The sequence below is a fragment of the Cydia splendana genome, chromosome 15 (assembly GCF_910591565.1).
Source record: "Cydia splendana chromosome 15, ilCydSple1.2, whole genome shotgun sequence".
In the NCBI taxonomy this organism is placed as follows: domain Eukaryota; kingdom Metazoa; phylum Arthropoda; class Insecta; order Lepidoptera; family Tortricidae; genus Cydia; species Cydia splendana.
Genome location: NC_085974.1, coordinates 18,397,306 through 18,418,382, shown reverse-complemented (window position 1 = coordinate 18,418,382; position 21,077 = coordinate 18,397,306). Strand labels below are relative to the sequence as shown.

The 21,077-nt window shown below is 39.9% G+C and overlaps 1 protein-coding gene across 1 annotated transcript in view; it reads left to right on the top strand.

The window, feature by feature from the left end:
- LOC134797818 (golgin subfamily B member 1) overlaps positions 1-21,077 on the top strand; it is a 108,653-nt gene that overhangs the window by 67,844 nt on the left and 19,732 nt on the right. The window contains exons 18-23 of the mRNA XM_063770188.1: positions 408-536; positions 903-1,061; positions 12,073-12,237; positions 14,181-14,298; positions 15,044-15,223; positions 18,438-20,131. Coding sequence (XP_063626258.1) covers positions 408-536; positions 903-1,061; positions 12,073-12,237; positions 14,181-14,298; positions 15,044-15,223; positions 18,438-20,131 — 2,445 coding nt within the window. The remainder of the gene's footprint in view (positions 1-407; positions 537-902; positions 1,062-12,072; positions 12,238-14,180; positions 14,299-15,043; positions 15,224-18,437; positions 20,132-21,077) is intronic.

The window sequence follows — 21,077 nt, the reverse complement described above, 5'->3', positions numbered from 1 at the left end:
AGATTCTGAGCAGTATCACCTTATTTTTTGTTATTATCTTTCTTTTCTTGTCCGTATACAAGAATACAACTACGTACTTACAACGTTTTACAGTACATATGGTCCTATTTTCCCGCACTAGTGCGTAAAATAGCACTTTTCATGCGTATGTCAAAAGTTTAAAGGGCCATATGTACTGTAAAACGTTGTACGATACACGTGCGAATAGGTAATTCGCAACTCGTGTCGATTTAAAACACTCCCTACGGTCGTGTTTTAATTTATCGCCACTCGTTTCGAATTTCCCCTTTTCCGCACTCGTAAATAACTATTTGAATAATGCTTGGACATTTTATCAATTGAGGTTTCGCCATTGCCAAGTCCTCACAGTTGTTTATCGCGTGTCAAAACGACTTCGATATTTGCAGAGCCGATGGCTCGAAGAGAAACTCCACCGGCGCACACGCCGACTGGAGCGAGTTCACGAGACCTGCTCCGCGCCGTGCAGCGAGCCTAGCGAGGACGTGTCGCTACGAGATCGACAAGGTCCAAGAGAGGTACGATAAGTGGTAACTCATTTATTATATAATAAGTGTTATAAAATGTATATAAAACTATAATTAACTACAATTAAGATAACTAAAGTTAAAAATACCTATCAAAATTTTGCGCCCTTGGTAGGGTGCCCATCACGCAGGCAGCGTTCCCGCGCTGGATTGCTATGGCCAATCTTTGCACGAGAAAGCTGCCAGGGCGAGGGTCACCTGTGGCCTCCCGCGTGGCGCCAAATAGTCATCGCAAGTATTTGATGACTCTAAACTAAAATAAACCTTCAGACGAGGATGAACCTCTTGCTGGTTGTTAAATACGGTCGATAGTCACAATACAATAAGAAACATTTCTAGATTAATAATTGTCCTCAGGCCATATCGCCCGGAGATGCAAGCCCGCGCTGGCCGGGCATGCCGGAACTTCTTGGGGTTTTTGAGGCCGTGGAAGCTCTGTCTAGGGCCGAAGATGCGGCGTTGAAACGTATCGCGGATTTGGACATGCAACGAGCTCAACTCACTGATGTAGCGCAGGTATGTTGTTTTCTTCTTTGTCGTCACACTCTTGTCAGAGTGGTCGTGGTCGTCATATCGGGGCCGGTGGCAAGCTTCACAATCCGTCGCCATTCCTCCCGTACTGTAGCCCTTCTTGTACATTCATGGAGTGGTTCATTGAATGCACTTTTGACTATATAGGTCTGACCAACGCATTGGTGACCTACCGCGCCTTGTGCCTTCGACTTTGTTCGAGCTTTGTTTGTTTTAGTAAACAACATATTGTTTACTCGACTTCAAGGGAAGAGGAGAATGTTATATTTAGGGTTGGAATTGCAAACTCGAAAAAAGGCACTCCAGAACTCCCAGGGGGCCCAGCCAAAGTGATAATCGTTTGTAGAAAAAGAAACGAAGCGCTGTCATTTCCATACATTATGTACGTTTTTTTTTGCGTTTCGTTTTCTGCAAGCGATTGTCATCTTCGCTGAAAGTTCTGGCGAAGAAAGCGCTTTCAACAGCTGATGATACATTATATGTATATGGAAACTTAATTGGATATCCGACTAAATGTGTCGCTTAACTTCAAACTCGGGTAAATCCATTTGACCCTGTCTGCAAATATCTATCCTTTTGTTAATACCAAAATAGCATAATCAGACAGATTGATTTACCCGAGTTTGAAGTTAAGCGACTCAAGTATAAGTGCTAACTTATAGTTTCTTCGAAAGCGAAATGTTCTATTTAGGAGACATCTCTTCAGGATGCGAGCCTCCACTGCACACTGGCATGGAAACCTGGCATGTCAAACCTTTTTCTGCATTCGAGGCCACGAAAGCTAAAGCAAGTCATTTTCAAGGATTACTGGTACCCAAGGTCGCATAAAAATAGAAACTTATAATAAGACGTCAAACACACGGTTTAAATTCAACTGTCAACAACAAAACATCACAACTTAAAAGAATAAACCCACCAGTTACAACATTTAGGGAAATCCAATATGAGTGTATTCATAAAAGTGACTGTCACCAGTGTCCACTTGTCCAGCGACCTTGGTGATGGCATTTCTCCAACGTGTTAGTGTTCTAGGTGTCATGACGTATACATGCTGTCATTAGGTCGTGATTGGATGATTGCTGATTTAGAGTTCAAGGAGTAATGGTACTTTACACAATAGCAATAAAGGTTTAGTAGAAATACTATGCTAGATCTGTAGATCGTGCTGCAAACGACTCTTCGAATCATATCGACACACGCGGTGAAGAATACACTTCTTTTTCTAAAGTTAATAAACTGTTATAGCTATCTATAAGTATAGGCTAAGTACTGTTGGCTGCGTCCAACGGCCGACCGTCAGTCGAATACAGGACTTCTATAAGCGAGCACGTTTGTTTATCTTCCTGCCCCCTTAACCTCCAAACTAACACTGGCGACGAGGATGGGATTCGAATAAAGACAGATAGTTACTTTTTTGTCATAATTCAAAAGTAATAATTCCTGTTAATATTATAAAAGAAAAACTGTTTGTCTCGCTGTTATTTATTCACGCGTTAATTTTATATTTGATATGGAGACTGGGTTCCGGAGGTGAACATAGTATAGTTTTTTATCATGGAAGTAATCATTCTACGTCGTCCAATTCGCCGGCAGAAGCTATTACGAAATATTATCAAAATATTACAAACACGGTTTAAAAATGTACCACGGGGTTAAAATAACACAGACAACTCATAAACATGTCCAGGTGGCTTAGCACGGTCGCGTTTTTATCCCTTGTCACCATGCCTGTCACGTTCTAGCAAGTATGTAAGTGCGAAAGGGACGCGCATAGTGATAGTCGATAAAAATGGAACCGTGCTGAGCCCGCAGCTTTTGACATGTTTTATTTATTTATTGAGCTTTGATATTTATTTCCCAAATGTTTAGATATGTTCCGATGCGTGTCTGTCCTCAGTCTTACGCATTAATTAAACAGTAACTTTAAACAAAGGCTTATCTCCATTTTAGATCCCATAAAATTGAACCTTCTTGATACTAAATTAAGTTACAATTTAAATACAGGTTTTTAAAATTTCGGCAACGCGCATGTAACACCTCTGGAGTTGCAGGCTTTCATAGGCTACGGTGACTGCTTACCATCAGGCGGGCCGTATGCTTGTTTGCCACCGATGTGGTATGAAAAAAAATCTGCACTAAAATGAATCCATTTGAATTTATATTTGCCAAGTGTTAGCGCCAGCTTTTCATTGTCACGGTTGTTTTTGAAAACAACTTTAGAGCTAAAATAAGAACACATTCATGATAATGTCACCTTCTATAAAATACTTAAATACTTTAAGATCTTGTTGACTTAATTAAATTCGATTTCGACACAAACGTCTAAAAAAGTTTATGAAGATATTTTTTCCCAGTATTTTTACAAGATTTTTATAGTAACTGGAAAGGCCATAAGCATTTTAAGATAAAAGCATTCTTATTTATATTATCTTGACGAAAGCCACCTGGAGAAGATTTTAAGCGCATCATCTCATATGACCCCACTCTACCCCGATCTAAATTTAGAATAAATATCACAAATATTTCGACACCAGCATAATAACACAAGACTTGACGAAAGAAAGGTTCTCATATATTATGGCAATTAAAAATTTGATTTATATCGTAATTTTCAGTTTTGAAATACTAATAAAAATTGCTTGAAAAGATCGTCATTCTAGTAAATCTTTTTGAAAATAAATACTTATAATGTTTCCGTTTGAAAATAGAAATAAAACGGTTATTACCAGTACCTGATGAATTTGTATTGTAGGTTTATTCTTAACGTGGAACAACCCCTAAGTACTTAATAGAAAAGAAATGAAAACAAATCCTCTAATCACTCTATTTTCAGTAAGTCCATGTTAAATCACATCAATAGCGTTCTCACTCTATTCTTAACATAACTGTTTTCATTTCGCTCGATCCATCAAGTCGGCATCAAAGGCGGCTAACCCACAAAAACATTTAAAAATAAACCTTAATCCCTCGTAACACGAGCCAAATCTTCAGTCAACATGAATATGCACTTAATCCTAATGAGTACAGTCTATTATTAACCTAAAATCGACTCTATTAGGGTTTAAACTTAGTTAGCTCGCTTCGAACAGTTTTTCTTTTATTTTTAGCAATGTCAATTTCTAAATACAAGTACTAAATTGTACTTTATGTGGTTGTTATAAGAGGCATAGTAACACATAATTTAGTATCAAAGTTCAATGAGCAAACATGCGAGATTGAACCTTATTAGGTTGAAATAAGAATTATTAATTGGTGATTTGGCATTGCGTCGGGTGTCTTTCGCTCGGAACGTCTGCTGATTCAGTTGGCAGACTGACAAGTTTTCTTTAGACTCAAACGGTGTAATGATGATAAGATTCTTGCACTAGGGAGCAAATAAAATCTTCTGTTAAGCCATGTTTGATAAAATAGAGAGATATTTAACCCAATAATTCAATAATTTAGGGGTGTAGTGTAGGTATCTATAGGATTCGATGAGAAGGGATTGGCGTTTGCACAGATATCTATAGGTACTTGACATTTCATGAGACTAAACCAGTTGAAAAATGAGAAAAACATTTGTAGAATAAGCCTTAGGCATACGTAAGCCAACGTTTTCCCTCATTGGGTTTCATATTGAAAATAACCGCCAAATTTTAGAGGCCAGTGATCCTCAATGCATTGTGACGAACACACGGAAGTCCAAATTATTAATTAGTGTTCTCCGAAAGTGGCTGTTTTTAACCGTTCTTTGTTTATCAGAGACACTTTATCTGCTTTGTTTGATTATTTCTGTTCTGTGAAACATTCGTCTTTGTAATCTGTGCTCTTCTGCTGTTTTATGCTACATTAGGAAAAACTCGAGACAAAGGAAATACAGTCGTCAACAGAAACAGCTGAGCGGGTGAGGTGTTCAAAAGTTGTTACTCACGCTCTGATTTTCTGAATAATAAGTCGTATTTTATTTATTTATTTTAGGGATAACAAGGAACTGTACAGAATATATAGCAATAAAGTGTTACAATACGCTGGCCCAATATTACAGGGTTCTATGTTTCATTTTTATCGAACTGAAATTTTAACATTGTCATAGTGACATTAAGTCGAATTTGAAAATGTAACATAGAACCCTGTAATATTGGGCCAGCGAATAGGTATTGGGTTTACTAGTAATGTTCTAGCGATTTAATATTTAGGAACGTAGAATATCATAAGTTGAATCGGTCGGTTCTCTAACCACAATATAAGGCAAGTGGGTTGTTTTGTAGTTAAAATGGAAATTGACACAGATTCCTATGCCCGTTGGTTAACCGTGACATATGCGTTTGAACGTGACAGGATACCCACACGTGAGTCACTCGAGAGATGACCCTAATGCGGTGAACTCTCATTATTGGTATCATGCTTGATTAGCTTACAGCTAAGGGCTGACACTTTACAGATTTGCCGTGACATTTCCGTTATCTGAGGGCCTACCGCGAAACTAGAGAATAGAAATTTTGTTTGCCTCACGCTTGAGAGGCAAATAGACAATCGAAAGACATGGTTCGCGTAGGCCCCCTGTGTGTGTGTGTGTAGTCATTACTCATTAATAGTCATTAATAATTGGTCATTCTTTAGCAATAATTTCAATATCAGATACTCCATAACCCTCCTAAGTTCTTGGAATCTAGGATCATCGAGAGTTCAGCATAAGACAGATTGAGTTACAGGGAAGAAAAATATCGAAACAATTAACACACATCAGCGTGTCGTAATCGACCAATCGAATAAACATAAAACTTAATGATCTAAATATCCTTACTCGAGCAAACCTCACTCGTAAACTACTGAACTAAAATATCCTTCCTATAAAAAATGTCGCAACCGACTAGAATCTCCGACTAAAAGGCGCCTTTTAAAAAACAATAAAAATCGAGACCTAACTCCACAGTATTTGTCATACCAATATGACCTTTATCCCTTTCACACGCGGCTCATAATCGCATAGATTTAAGCAAGATTTTCATGCGTCGACACATCGTAAAGTATTTGCGATTGCCCAAGCAGGAAGGCAGCCCTAGCGGCTAAAAATACCACGAGGTTAGAGAGGTCGCCGTTCGGATGCGGTAATAGGCGTTTGTGGTTTGTTTATTTGTCTAATAGTTGTACTGTTTATTGAATTTACTTTATTCTGATACTAAAGCCGTAGCGGCTAAAATACGACGAAGTTAGGGAAGTCACCTGGCGAAGCGCAAGCGATTGTCAATTCAATTCAATTCAATTAATTTATTTATAAAATAATAATTTTACACGTCACATCATAAAAATATATCACAATTATTAATAGTAAATCACACACATAATTACCTACATATAAAACAATAATTTTGTGGTACCTACATATATCACATGCTTATTTTTGTCGAGTATGAATGTAGACAGTTAGTGGTTCGACTTTGTACTTTTTTTTTGAATAACTAGGTAGGTACATACTTTTTACTTACTTAAGAAATCACGCAACGAATAATACGCAGCAGAGACTAAGTAAGATTTCAGTTTTGATACGAACAAGTTATTGTTTCTAGCAGTCTTTATGTCATCGGAGACTTGATTATAGATTTTAGGACCGATGTAGTTGAGACACTTTTTTGCCTTGGCCAACCTCGTTCGAGGAGCGCGGAGCTCCTGGCCGCGCCTGAGGTGATATTTGGGTTCATCAGCGTTTGACTGGAACTGTCACCTTGGATTAAGGAGGTTCGCTGTTCGGCTGCTATTATTCAGGCATGTGTTTCCGTTTCTTTATTTGTTTTATAGTGTTCCGGTATCACACAGTGTAGCTGTTACTCGTACTTTGTTTGAGTATTGCTCTAAAACTGAGCTAAAGGTTAAATAAACCTACCAGAGTAGGTAGTATCCGTTTCGTTTATTTCTATTATCATTCAAAATCGATTTGCTAGTAAGTTTGTTGATTGAGCTTTGAGAACATCGTAAAATAACCTAACATTACAAGATTTCTAATTGGCCACACCAAGAAACTATCAGTAGTAGTACCTATTACTTTGGTCTCTCTGGTCTGGTCTGATGCATTTATATTCCCCAAAATAAATCGACTGATCAAAGTAGTCAATCGATTCATTAATAAATTGTACCGCTATGATTCGGTCAACAAGCGAAGAAAGTTTTCTGCATTACTTACATCAAACGTAAAAATCACCTATCCGTCTAATCTTCTGATCAACAAGTCACCAAACGCGCATCGCTCTGAAAATGTATTTCCCGGCGCGTTCCCTCCGCGCGCTCAGTCGGTCTCAATGCTCCAACGAGTGCTCTGCTGTCGCAAGGTGAAATTCGACGGTCGCCATCAGATATATCGGAACGAGCTATGTGATCACAAATATCTGGACACTGTGATGTGAAACCTTTTCTTTCTTTGTGATACTGTGTTGTGAAGTTTGAGTTCGTTTACGGATGTTATCTAGCGGGAGTATCTTTTTAGAATTTTAAAATTAGTTGTGGATTGATTGTTGGTGGATTGAGTATGGGTTTATTTAGTGATGTTTCTAATATCATCCACACTAAATTGACAAATTGGTAAACCTTGTCCCTCAAAACCGTCTTTAGAGCGTCGGTGTCTAGTCAGCGCTATGGAAAATGGCGTAGCTGCGCAGTTGCGCCAACGCTGCGTCGAGCAGCAGCCATCGAGTTGACTAGACGCCGACGCTCGGAAGACGCTAGTGTGGGGTGCCCCTAAAGTGTCGATGTTAAGGCCCCTGTACACATTGGGCCAGCGTGGGCCAGTCTGGGGGACGCATTTATGCGTTAGAGGGAGCAAGTAATATTGCTCTCATGCTACCGCATGGCTGCGTCCCTTGTACTGGCCGGCGCGGGCCCAATATGTACAGGGGCCTTTAGTACTTTACTAGATGACCGGAAACGACCCCAAAATCAGCCAACTCTACAAAATCGTGTCCACAAAATTAATTACTCGGTACAGATATTTCTGATGGCAACAGTATCATGACATCGTGTGATCGTGTCATTTCGTAAGCGCGAAACAAATTGATCATCTCATAGTGTGATCGCAGATCATGTAGTGTGGTGTAGTGAGTTGTGTTTGTCATCGTGTGGTCATTTCGTAAGCGCGAACCATCTAGTCTAGTGATGATCGACATTGTGTGATCGTGCCATTTCGTGAGAGAACCATATGGTTTAGTAACTATCGTACCATCATCGTGTAGTGTCATGGTATCATGTAGTGTGGTGTAGTGAGTTATGTTTCTGTGGAAGTACTTTAGGAATAGTGGTATGGGGCTGCCGGATTTAACGGTGAGTGTATCTGAATTGTCTAAATAGGTAATAACATGATGTTTAAACTTAGAATATATTATTCAAAGATTAGCCTGCACGATTTTCATATTTGGTCTTACCTAATTTCTATTTGACCAAAGACCTGAGTAGAATAGACTGCTCATACTATGGTAAGGCACCAAAATCTAAGGGTACCGTTTATACGAACAAGGAAAACCACAAAATGCACGTAATGCATGTGCATTCTTGAAAGAATGTTTTAATTTTCGTATATATACGTCTGCTACGCAATTCGTTATGGACAACTTTACTAATGATGGAATAGAATGTATCTATGTATGACAAAGTTTGTATGTTTCCATGTTTGATTATCTAGATGTGAGAATTGTATTTCTCATTCACGCAAAAGCATCTTATCCCATTTGCATAGGCAGAATATCACCTGAAAAGAAACATAGAATACCTTCTATCCCAGAATTTACTCCATATGGGAGTAGAATGAGGATTGAAACTGTTGAAAATACGGGAGTACCAAGCTAAATGTTTACAATAATCAGCAATTTCGAATCACAGTCACAAGACGTGCCAATTAAACTGATGAAAACGTCAACAGAGCTCAATTGAGACAATGATATCCCTCATTACCGTCAGGATGCTTCACCGCTTTCCTCTCAATTGAATAATATATGATACCGTCAATTGGCTCACAATGTCGCTAACGGCCACCTCGATTATTGCACGCTCGCTTGTGTTTATGCATCTATTGAATTTAACATTCAGTGCCGAAAACCCGACTATCGGGTATTTTATGATTTCGTTTCCAGGCCGGACGACCCGATAGTCGAGATCGTGGTACTACTGCTTTATATGACGAAATTGTTATGGCCTGGCGCGGACGTCTTGTTTGGCTGGGTGGCAATAAATATGTTAGTATGTTTATAAACGTTACTTGTAGGTTTTTCATTCAAGATGGTATTCTATTCTCCTCTTTTTAAGACAAGTTTAATACTTAAAATCAAAAGTTAGTAGGGTTTTACAAATGAATAATATCTCATCGACTGAGTTATGCTTGGAATATCCAATATCTGGAAAAAAAATAGGGCTCATTGTAATAAAATCTTTTTAAAAAGAGGCTTCTGATTTCATCACACTTTACAAGTTACAGTCAGCAGCAGAAGTTGCTAAGCGGGCGGGGTGTTCAAAATTACATTGACACGCTCTTATTTTCTTAACAATAAAGTCGCGTCAAGATCATTTTGAACACATCGCCCGCTTAGTTACTCCTGCTGCTGACTGTACAAGCCTTTATGATGTAAGTGTAAGTGCTTTTACAAATGCTATCTTTGAATTTAATGGGATGAAGATGGCATTACATATAATAGAAGATATCACAAGTACAAATAAAATTATGATTAAAGAAAATACAAATCACAGATTTGTTTGTGTTAACGTTTAACGAAAATATCTCTGCCAAGCAAATTCGGCATACAAACAAAGTACGTAAATAAATTACGGTCTTACCACTGTTATAATAATAAGACTGTGAGCGTCTTGGCTGTGAACTGACGTCACAATTAAAATGATTAACTGACTATTAAAACATTTAAAACGAACTGGCCATGGCATTGGTGATATTTACCTTCATTTTGAAGGAGAAACAAAGGCAAATGAAATACGCGAGTCTCAAGCCGTTCGCAAAATTTCACACGACACAGCCAGACTGTAGAGGAGAACAAGCAGACAGCCGGATAGACATACGAAAGCATTTTTGCCCGAGAACTTTCTTGGCCTTCGCACCAATCAGTTTTTCGGAACTTATGTACGAAATATCATTTGATATTTACCAGTTGCTTTTCGGTGAAGGAAAACATCGTGAGGAAACCGGACTAATCCCAATAAGGCCTAGTTTCCCCCTTGGGTTGGAAGGTCAGACGGCAGTCGCTTTCGTAAAAACTAGTGCCTGCGTCAAATCATGGGGTCAAGCGGACCCCAGGCTCCCACGAGCCGTGGCAAAATGCCGGGATAACGCGAGGATTCTTCCTAAGAAGATGAACTTTCTTGGACTTCGCACACGCTCGGTCAATAACCGCCTCTCATTCTAGGCCTATGATATCATCTAGTACTTCGAAGAATAGACTATTCCTGTATTAAATTAATCATGACACTGAGCTAGAAAGTGATGACGAACGGCCTGGTGATCTTTTAAGCTGAGTTGTAACCGGGGCGGGTAAAATTAGACCGTGTGTGACCCGGTTGGCTAACCGTTGGACTATCGACACGTTAACGCGTCCCGTTTAATGGTTGTTGCGGTGGTTTGGTTTTCGTCATTGTACCTACATCGATGTTACGAATTTGCTTTATAGATGATTAAAGATTTTGAGACTGAAATCTGGAAACAAATACATAAATGTGTGAGAGCAGAAAATATTTATAAATCATAAAATGATTATGTAAATGGGATTATCTAACACATGTTGGATGGTCAGATTATCTCAACTTTGAAATGTATTTTTAATACAGTTGCTCAAAAAGTGCTACTTTACGTAGCTGTTTAGCGTTCGCAAATTTGTTTTTTGCGAACTAGTGCTTTTTACTTTTCCAGCTTTTTTAAATTTAATTCTGACCGTATTCGATACGTCCACACCAAAGAGTTTGGATATTCAAAAACTTTATATATTTTTATTTTGCCATTGCACATTTATTACGTACAAAAAGTATTGTTACACGATATAAAGTAAATATTTTATTTGTTATTATATAAATAAATCGTTATAAAATACGATATTTCACTAAAAAAGTTTTTTTATTATTTGGCTGAAAGGAACTATATCATTGCCACGTTGGCGTTTGTCTTTAACAGAAAAAATGAAAAATGAAAAGTAAAACCGGCGCCCGCCATTTTCACTTGAAATTTAGTTGTATCAAAATAATTATCTTAAATTGCAACTGTAAGAGTGTTTTTGTATTAAATGAATTATTGTTATTAATTTAGGCAATGTAAATCAACGCTGAACGTAGTTTATAGTGCTGAATAATAGATAATATACAACATCATTCAAGTTCAAGGGAAAATTCGTAAATGTGAAAAGTGTAATACTCATGTTACCAATATTTGTTTTATTGTGATTTTTTCGCAAATGTATTAAAAAACGTCGTTCAATGTACGTGTGAAAGTGTTATTATTTACTTGTCCCGTGTCTTTTATTCGCCTACGGCTCATAAAAGACATCTCGGGACTCGTAAATAATAACATACTTTCCACACTTGCATTGAAATGTACTATTACATCTCAGCGGCGTCTACATACTATCATAATCATTAAACTGTTTCCAACTAATACCACAACACTTCACAAGCAACTATGCGTATAAGAGTAAATCTTAACAATTGTGTATATAGATATATTGCAAACACTGGTGCTATTTTTGCGCTATCACAACAGAGTACTTTGCCAAATACTCGAGTTTCTTCTAGAGTAGAAAACAAAGTAATATGTGTTACTACTATACTTAGATACAGTACTTTATATTCCATTTTTACTACGTGGAAAGACAGTACTTACATTCTTAATAGTACACATACACACATTTATTGTAGAAAAGCAATATACTTTCTTCGACTGGAATAAGATAAGAATTACGAGTCTTGTGTTCATAAAATGGCATCACTTCACTCGGCCGGCATTCCTGACCTTTGTACCTAATATACTATTGTTTGTTTGTTATAGGAGGTACGCGCCGAGCGCGATGTGCTCCAAGCGCGCATGTCCGAGCAGGCGCTCAAGATATCCTCGCTGTCAGCGCGGCTCGAGACTCAGCGGAACAACGCCGAGGCGCTCGCGCACCAGGCGGCCCACCAGCTGACGGTCAGCCTGCACGACGCCTTAGCAGAGGTCCGTTATTCATATAGTTCCTCTGTTTCGCAGAACCTTCTCAAACCAAAACTGGCTGATGCCTTACGCCTGGGCTGATTTAGACGGCGCGCAAACTCGCATGCGATTTTAGTTACATTGCGGATTGTTGGTTACGTCTACTTCAACCGACCGATCAAAAACCGCAATGTAATGAAACTCGCATGCGAGTTCTCCCATCGTCTAAATGAGCCGGCAGGAAACGCACGCTCGACGCTGACGCGACTCGCACCTACACTGGTTAAAATATACGCCATACATTGGCGGTCAGAGTCGAGTAAGCGCGCTCGAAGTGCGTGCGATGTTGTCAACTTTACGTGACTTTGACGTATGACTTGTTTAAAGTTTTAAACTATTTCCTTAGGTATAGGATACCCGACATTTGTTGTAGACATGTTTATAAAGGATTAATATCTGCTAGTCGGGCACGAAAAGTTTTGTTTATGACAAACGTCATCACTGTCGTACTAGTTATTTCAACGTTTACGGGTATAACGTTAAGTACAAACAGCAACACTCCTAACTGTCTATTGATGGACCTTATGCCTCTTGTAATAAGGTTTACGAAATGTTAGTTAACAGTGTGGGCGATGATACATTGTCTTGGATGTTGAAGGCACTTATTTTTGTCATACCCAGACATCTATAGTACATTGTAGGAGAGGACGGAAAACCGCTAAAAGATGGACAAGTGAGTTTGATAATCAAATAATACGAGTCCATCTTTGGCGTTTCCGGACGAGGCATTACATAGTGCTTTTCACGACTACTGCGAGGAAATAAGAAAACATTTACATAACTATAAGTACTAGCCCGCGATTTCTCTGGTAGCAAATACTAGCTATGCTATACTAGCCACTGCCTGTGCTGTCTCTTGAATTTCGGTAGGCGTTAGCTATCATTTTCTTCACTAGAAGAACTCATTTTTATAGCGAGCGTAGATACGTGTTTCTTGTATTTTTTTGTCAAACATAATTTACACTATCCAATTCAGTGAGTATTTTCCGATCCCGCCTTTTTTACTTTTTTTATCACTTTTAAGAGGTGTTTTTCCGTTGTTTGCTTCAAACCGACTCAAAACTTAGGAGCGTTTTTGCTAAAAAACCACAAACAGCTACAAAAGTAAAAAACGCCTTAAGTTAAGAGTGAATCGAATGAACTGACTGAATGAATGAATGGTTTTGACATTTCTTTTTTTTTAACAAGAAATTGGACCTATAAATAACGTAATTTTATTTTTGAAGGAAAAAATGCGCCAAAAAATACCTTTTATTGATTTTTATGTTTTACATGATACTCATTGCTGTAGCGAACCGTCACACAGTGGAACGAAATGACAAAAAATGGACATTTGCATTTTTTTTTAAACCCTGTTTTAAAAAATGCTTTTCGGTTGAAAATGATGTAAGGAATAAAAAATGTTATATAAAATTTTTCAAAATAAGGCTTATTTAAAGCAGAAAAAAAATAAAACCTGTTTTTTGTATGAAACTGAAAAATAGGTATCTTATTATAAGAAAACCGTTACCGATCCCGCTTTCTACCCTTTAGAATATTATTCTCCTACTTAAAAACAGTAGAAAATAGTAAACAGCTTATCTCGGTAGGTGCCCGTTTGTGTTTAATAGTCCAGTCAAAGGTCAGTACAAAACAACATTTTTCTTAGTGTTTTATTTTTGTATTTTCAATAGTTTAACGGTATATTGCGTGCGTCACCAATGACAGATGATGATAACAACGAAACATTGTAGTAGTGGTGGTTCAGGTGCTACAGCTATTGCGTACTTTCCAGCTTGGTTTTAGACCATCTATTGCCACATTTCCGAACAGTGGCGTGAAAAATTAATTTACATCTACATATCTACAGTATTTTGACCCTAAGGTGCATACTGCATAGTAATCAAATTTTTAATTTAATTCAACAGGTACAACGGCTAAAGGAGGAGTTGGAATCAAAAGACAAGCAGTTAATACGAGCTAAACAGAACTTAGAAGAGAAAGAAAAGCTGAACGAGCGGCACCAAGCGTTATATGGAAACTCATGTAAGTTTACTAACGTCTCCGGATATTTACAAATTTGTTGCCTTCATACACTCCCTTCTTATGGATTTACAAACAAGTCTGTGACAGATATTTTTGCGCGCATCGCTGCAGGTCCAAGATTTGAATGTTAAACGTGACATAACGATAATTCCTTAACGGCCGGGGATGGGTTACTATTTGTGTCCCTATGTGGTGGTCTTAAGGCCTGCAACGACGTGCAGTCCCCATACAAGTTGCAGTCGGGTTGCAGTCCGTCTTAATCGGCCCTTAGGGGTCGTCCAGAAATCACAAAATATCACCAAGGGGAGGGAGGGGTCAAAAATAGGTCAAATATGATCACATGATTTCTGGACGACCCCTTAGTCTGATAATTTGGTATCCGCTTGCGCCTACTGTCCGACCAATACAACTCAACTCAGTGGCTCAGTGAGGTAGTAGACGATAGCTTTATTTGTGATGTAATGTCTACTTAATGACTATAATACAACTTAGTCACTCCGCCAAATTGCCAACTACACCATATTCAACCTTAACCCAGGGGTTCCCAAACTGTGCGTCTCGGCGCCCTGGGGCCAGTAGAGAGTAGAGAGGGGCGCCGTGAGGTAATCCTCCTCACCATGTTATCTATCTATTTCGAATAGCCTATCTAGGTTACGGCGCCATCGCCAAAATCTTAAAAAGTGCGCCGCGACTGAAAGGTTTGGGACCCCTGCCTTAACATATAACAATGTTGTTCTACCATCAGGTAACCCGAAAGACAAGGTGATCATCCTCGAACGCGAGCTGTCCGCAGCTCAAACCCGCATCGGTCAGCTAGAAGCTTTAGCCAAGAGTCTAGAACAGGATAAAGATGAGCTGCAGGCAAGCTTGCGCGACCACCAACGCGCGCTGGCCGAGAGAGAGGAGCAGCTACAGGAGATCATGGGTAAGTCTACTGTCATAGCAGCCCAGACCCGCATCGGCCAGATAGAAGCTTTGGCCAAGAGTTTAGAACCGGATAAAGATGAGCTGTAGGCAAGCTTGCGCGACCACCAACGCGCGCTGGCCGAGAGAGAGGAGCAACTACAGGAGATCATGGGTAAGTCTACTGTCATAGCAGCCCAGACCTGCATCGGCCAGCTAGAAGCTTTAGCCAAGAGTCTAGAACAGGATAAAGATGAGCTGCAGGCAAGCTTGCGCGACCACCAACGCGCGCTGGCCGAGAGAGAGGAGCAGCTACAGGAGATCATGGGTAAGTCTACTGTCATAGCAGCCCAGACCCGCATCGGTCAGCTAGAAGCTTTAGCCAAGAGTTTAGAAACAGGATAAAGATGAGCTGCAGGCAAGCTTGCGCGACCACCAACGCGCGCTGGCCGAGAGAGAGGAGCAGCTACAGGAGATCATGGGTAAGTCTACTGTCATAGCAGCCCAGACCCGCATCGGCCAGCTAGAAGCTTTGGCCAAGAGTTTAGAACCGGATAAAGATGAGCTGTAGGCAAGCTTGCGCGACCACCAACGCGCGCTGGCCGAGAGAGAGGAGCAACTACAGGAGATCATGGGTAAGTCTACTGTCATAGCAGCCCAGACCTGCATCGGCCAGCTAGAAGCTTTAGCCAAGAGTCTAGAACAGGATAAAGATGAGCTGCAGGCAAGCTTGCGCGACCACCAACGCGCGCTGGCAGAGAGGGAGGAGCAACTACAGGAGATCATGGGTAAGTCTACTGTCATAGCAGCCCAGACCTGCATCGGCCAGCTAGAAGCTTTAGCCAAGAGTCTAGAACAGGATAAAGATGAGCTGCAGGCAAGCTTGCGCGACCACCAACGCGCGCTGGCAGAGAGGGAGGAGCAACTACAGGAGATCATGGGTAAGTCTACTGTCATAGCAGCCCAGACCCGCATCGGCCAGCTAGAAGCTTTGGCCAAGAGTTTAGAACCGGATAAAGATGAGCTGTAGGCAAGCTTGCGCGACCACCAACGCGCGCTGGCCGAGAGAGAGGAGCAGCTACAGGAGATCATGGGTAAGTCTACTGTCATAGCAGCCCAGACCCGCATCGGCCAGCTAGAAGCTTTGGCCAAGAGTTTAGAACCGGATAAAGATGAGCTGTAGGCAAGCTTGCGCGACCACCAACGCGCGCTGGCCGAGAGAGAGGAGCAGCTACAGGAGATCATGGGTAAGTCTACTGTCATAGCAGCCCAGACCTGCATCGGCCAGCTAGAAGCTTTAGCCAAGAGTTTAGAACCGGATAAAGATGAGCTGCAGGCAAGCTTGCGCGACCACCAACGCGCGCTGGCCGAGAGAGAGGAGCAGCTACAGGAGATCATGGGTAAGTCTACTGTCATAGCAGCCCAGACCTGCATCGGCCAGCTAGAAGCTTTAGCCAAGAGTCTAGAACAGGATAAAGATGAGCTGCAGGCAAGCTTGCGCGACCACCAACGCGCGCTGGCAGAGAGAGAGGAGCAGCTACAGGAGATCATGGGTAAGTCTACTGTCATAGCAGCCCAGACCTGCATCGGCCAGCTAGAAGCTTTAGCCAAGAGTCTAGAACAGGATAAAGATGAGCTGCAGGCAAGCTTGCGCGACCACCAACGCGCGCTGGCCGAGAGAGAGGAGCAGCTACAGGAGATCATGGGTAAGTCTACTGTCATAGCAGCCCAGACCTGCATCGGCCAGCTAGAAGCTTTAGCCAAGAGTCTAGAACAGGATAAAGATGAGCTGCAGGCAAGCTTGCGCGACCACCAACGCGCGCTGGCCGAGAGAGAGGAGCAGCTACAGGAGATCATGGGTAAGTCTACTGTCATAGCAGCCCAGACCTGCATCGGCCAGCTAGAAGCTTTAGCCAAGAGTCTAGAACAGGATAAAGATGAGCTGTAGGCAAGCTTGCGCGACCACCAACGCGCGCTGGCCGAGAGAGAGGAGCATATGATTGTTAGTTATAATAAGTTTATTTTGCCATAAGCTGGACTTTGTTTGTAACAATAATTCTGTTGTTTAATGTAATCCTGGTACCCCGCGATACAGGCGAAGCCTAGTGCGGAGACCTCTGCCTCACTCTGTAATTTGTATTTTTGGAAATAAAGATTTTTTTTTTTTTTTTTAAAAAAAAAAAAAAAAGCTACAGGAGATCATGGATAAGTTTATAAAGTGTTGAGGTAGTAAGCTTTCTTCAGAAGTTCTGCTTTAACTTTATAGCCTAGCGTCATTATTAGCCAGTTGCACCAAATCCAATTGACTGACTGATCAACGCCACGCATTAGTGAACCAAGATAGTCTTATTAGTCTTGTACAATAAAATTCTGCGTTCATTTTAACGGTGACATATGGTCTGCAGCAACCAACTGGCTGAGGCTTTGAACACCAGCACGTTTCCTTTTTTATATAAATGTTGCAGAAATAACAATTAAATGTTCTTGCTTATCGCTTTTCTTCAAACATTCGTTGTCTTCAATTCTATGTTAATTCTGGCTTCAAACATGATATTATTTGACTCCGTAGGATTCAAATGTAAGTAGCAAATAAATTGTAAAATTATATTTGAATCGCACTTGAACTGACCATTTTATTTACATTTCGACTTTCCAAAAGCGTTTTATTCACTTGTCAAAAATAATGTGAACAGCCAAACCCAGACCACTGAGTCAGACTCCACATGTTTGGCGGCGCTCCAACCTCCATTAGTATTATATATCGCGACACCCACTAATGTAACGTTACGAGTGGTTCGGTGGCGGGTGGTAGCTTGGATTCCGTGTTCGATTATGTACATAATTTAATGTCTCGGCCTTCTACATTCAAAATAATGCCACTTAATAGGTAAAGAGTATTAATAACGTCACTTCTATATGATTAAATATAAAAAAAAAATGTAGTAATTCAATCTTACACTGCAGATCAGCTACATTTAAAATTGTTTGCATCAAGAAAATTTTACGACGGTCTTTCCTCTAATTAGTAATTATCATTTATTGAAATTTTAGTGACGGAACTTTACTATTCTATAAACCTGGTCTAATAAAACCAAAATGACTTTTGTGTGCATATAGCAACGAAAAATGGTACGAGTAGAGAACAACCTGAGGAAATAAGTTCGCCATTCGAACGAAACTATTTTTATTAGTGCAATAAAGTTTCAATAAATAATATGTATTTTATTGTCCTACAGCACTCAAACTGGACGACGACCAAAAAGATGACGAACCAGAGGGAAAAGCCTCCGCCAGAACCCTCAGCGACATAGTGTCCATCTCGGAATTCGACGAGCAGGACCTCCAGATGCGTCGCGCCGAACTGAAAGCCCAAAACCTCAGCCTCTCTGGCATCCCCTACGCTGATAACAGAGACAAAACACAGAACAGGACTCTACCCCCTGACGTATCCAAGCCTAACATGAGCTCATTAAACTTAGACTTTATCGACCACTTCGATCTACCCAGCTTCACACCAAGAGCTGAATCTCTACCTCTAACCTCCACTCAGAATAAGGACAGGTTTAAGAGAAACGTTAATGAGACGACAGTATTCGGCACTGCGGAGAAATTCGAAAATGTGAAACATTCTACAGCTCAAAACATAGCTGATAACTGTTCTTTATATCCTAATAGAGAGGTAGATGATAGTAAAGATGTCAGCGTTGCTCCGAAGAAGATTGACTTCTCGGCCGAGCCTTCACAAGAGAATAGGAGTCATGATGAAGAGTTTACTTCACTAAGAGAACTTGGTATCACACTTGATATAAGACAGGAGAATTTCCCAGACATATTGACTCAGTTGAAACACGAGATTAAGAAGTCTAGAAGCGAACTTGACACATGCAAATCCGAGTTGAAAAACGCCGAGGAACAGTTATGTGAGTTCCCAGCTCTGAAAGAAGAGGTAGAAGAGCTGAAAGGCTTGCTAGAAAATACTATGACTACTATGGAGAATGATAAGAAGTTCTATGAAAATCAACTAGAACATTTCTCTTCAAATAAAACTCTGTTAGAGCAAAGAGTGAATGAACTAACGCAAGAAGTCAATGAGAAATCAAAAGATTTACACCTGCTTAAAGAAGACATTCTAAGGAGAGAAAATATGATACTAGAACTAGCTAAAGAAAAGCGTAATTTAACCAATAAATTGACTGAACTAGAAGTTAAAATTGACGAAATACAGAGCAGAAATAATTCTCTAGAAAAATGCGAATCTGAGAACAGAATTTTAAAAGAGAAGATCTCTGAACTTCAAAAACTAGAACAGTTAGTATCTGAGAAGAATCAACAAATTGACAGTTTAAATCAACATTTAGATAGATTAGACGACATGCAGAGACGCCTTAACGACAAAACGGAAGAACTAGACAACTTAAAAGAGGCGTTTGAAGAGAAATCAAACGAACTATTCAGACTACAAGATACCATTGACGCTCAACATCGTGACATCGACAAAATCAACGAAGAAAACAACAACCTTAATGTATCCAACAAAGAGCTAAAACTGAAACTAACTAAACTAGAAAAAGAACAAGAGAACGCGTCACTTAAACTACAAAACAGCGAAACTGAACTAGAAAGAGTGAACTCTCTAAACAACGAATTAACATCGAAAATAGATGAGCTAAAAGATCTAACAGACAAACTTAAAGATAAAGAAACAGAGATAGATATATTAAATGAAGACATTAATTCTTACCATGAAGAGATAGCGTCTTTAAAGGAACAGATGAAGATGGTGTCTCGAAGTCCGTCACCAAAGAGTAAGAGTGAGAAAGGGACGGACAGACAGGCGAGCAACGATAAAAAGCAGTTGGCGAAGATTAGGAAGCAGATATCGCTGCTGCAGCATGAGTTGGACTTTAACAGGAAGGAACTCAATGATAAGGTAAATATGTATATTGCTACTATATTTAGGTAGAAAGACGTAACATGCAGGAAAAAAAAAGGAATACAATGATGCAATTATTTTCATTGTTAGGCAGTCAGCTCAGCTCATACAGTCAAATTGGTCCAACTCTATTTGCTTCCCTCAAAACGTTCTTCAGTAAGAACATTTGATGTTGTATACATATTTATCTGTGGTTTTAAATTTATTCCGTAAATGGTTTGCCAACTCTATTTGTGATATATTTTCAGATATTTGACAGCGTGGGTAGAGCATAAATCGTAATTAAATTACCACATAATATTTTATTAACTTGCGTCATACATAAGTGTTAACCTGTAGCTGTATAATAAGTTTATTTGCAAAATGTCTACGCGGGAATGGGGTTGGCCGGTGGAAGTTTTTAGCAGATGGCGCCATCATAGCTTGCCCCGTCAATCCCTAGAATTGTGTCAAATTTTTGTTTTTTTAATACCCTGGATGCCAGCTCTTTAAGCCAAATCTCATAGAAAAAGGGGCAAGCTATGATGGCGCCATCTAGGCAAACCTTTGACAGTTGCCAACCCCATTATTTCAATGAATCATTAAGTACCGTATTCCACGGTTTTAAGTTTAAGACAAACAATCCACTTTTAGTTGTGCTTAAATGACGTAGTACTGCAGAGTGCATCGATTCTGGACAGTATTTCTTCATATTAAATATATTAAGAACGGGTCACTCACGTATTTTAAGTCGAAAAACGCTCGACATGTTTCACGTACGTACGTACGTATACGTGAGGGACCCGTTCTTAATATATTTAATATGTCTGTGTCTCACGGAAGTTTTGTATTTCTTCAAGTTTGGTTCGGTGCCAAAAAAGTCGGCGATTAACTGCCAATTTCTGGTGTGGGATGGATCCATTGTAATATGATGAGCGTGAATTTTCACGGCTTCGGCTTTTTA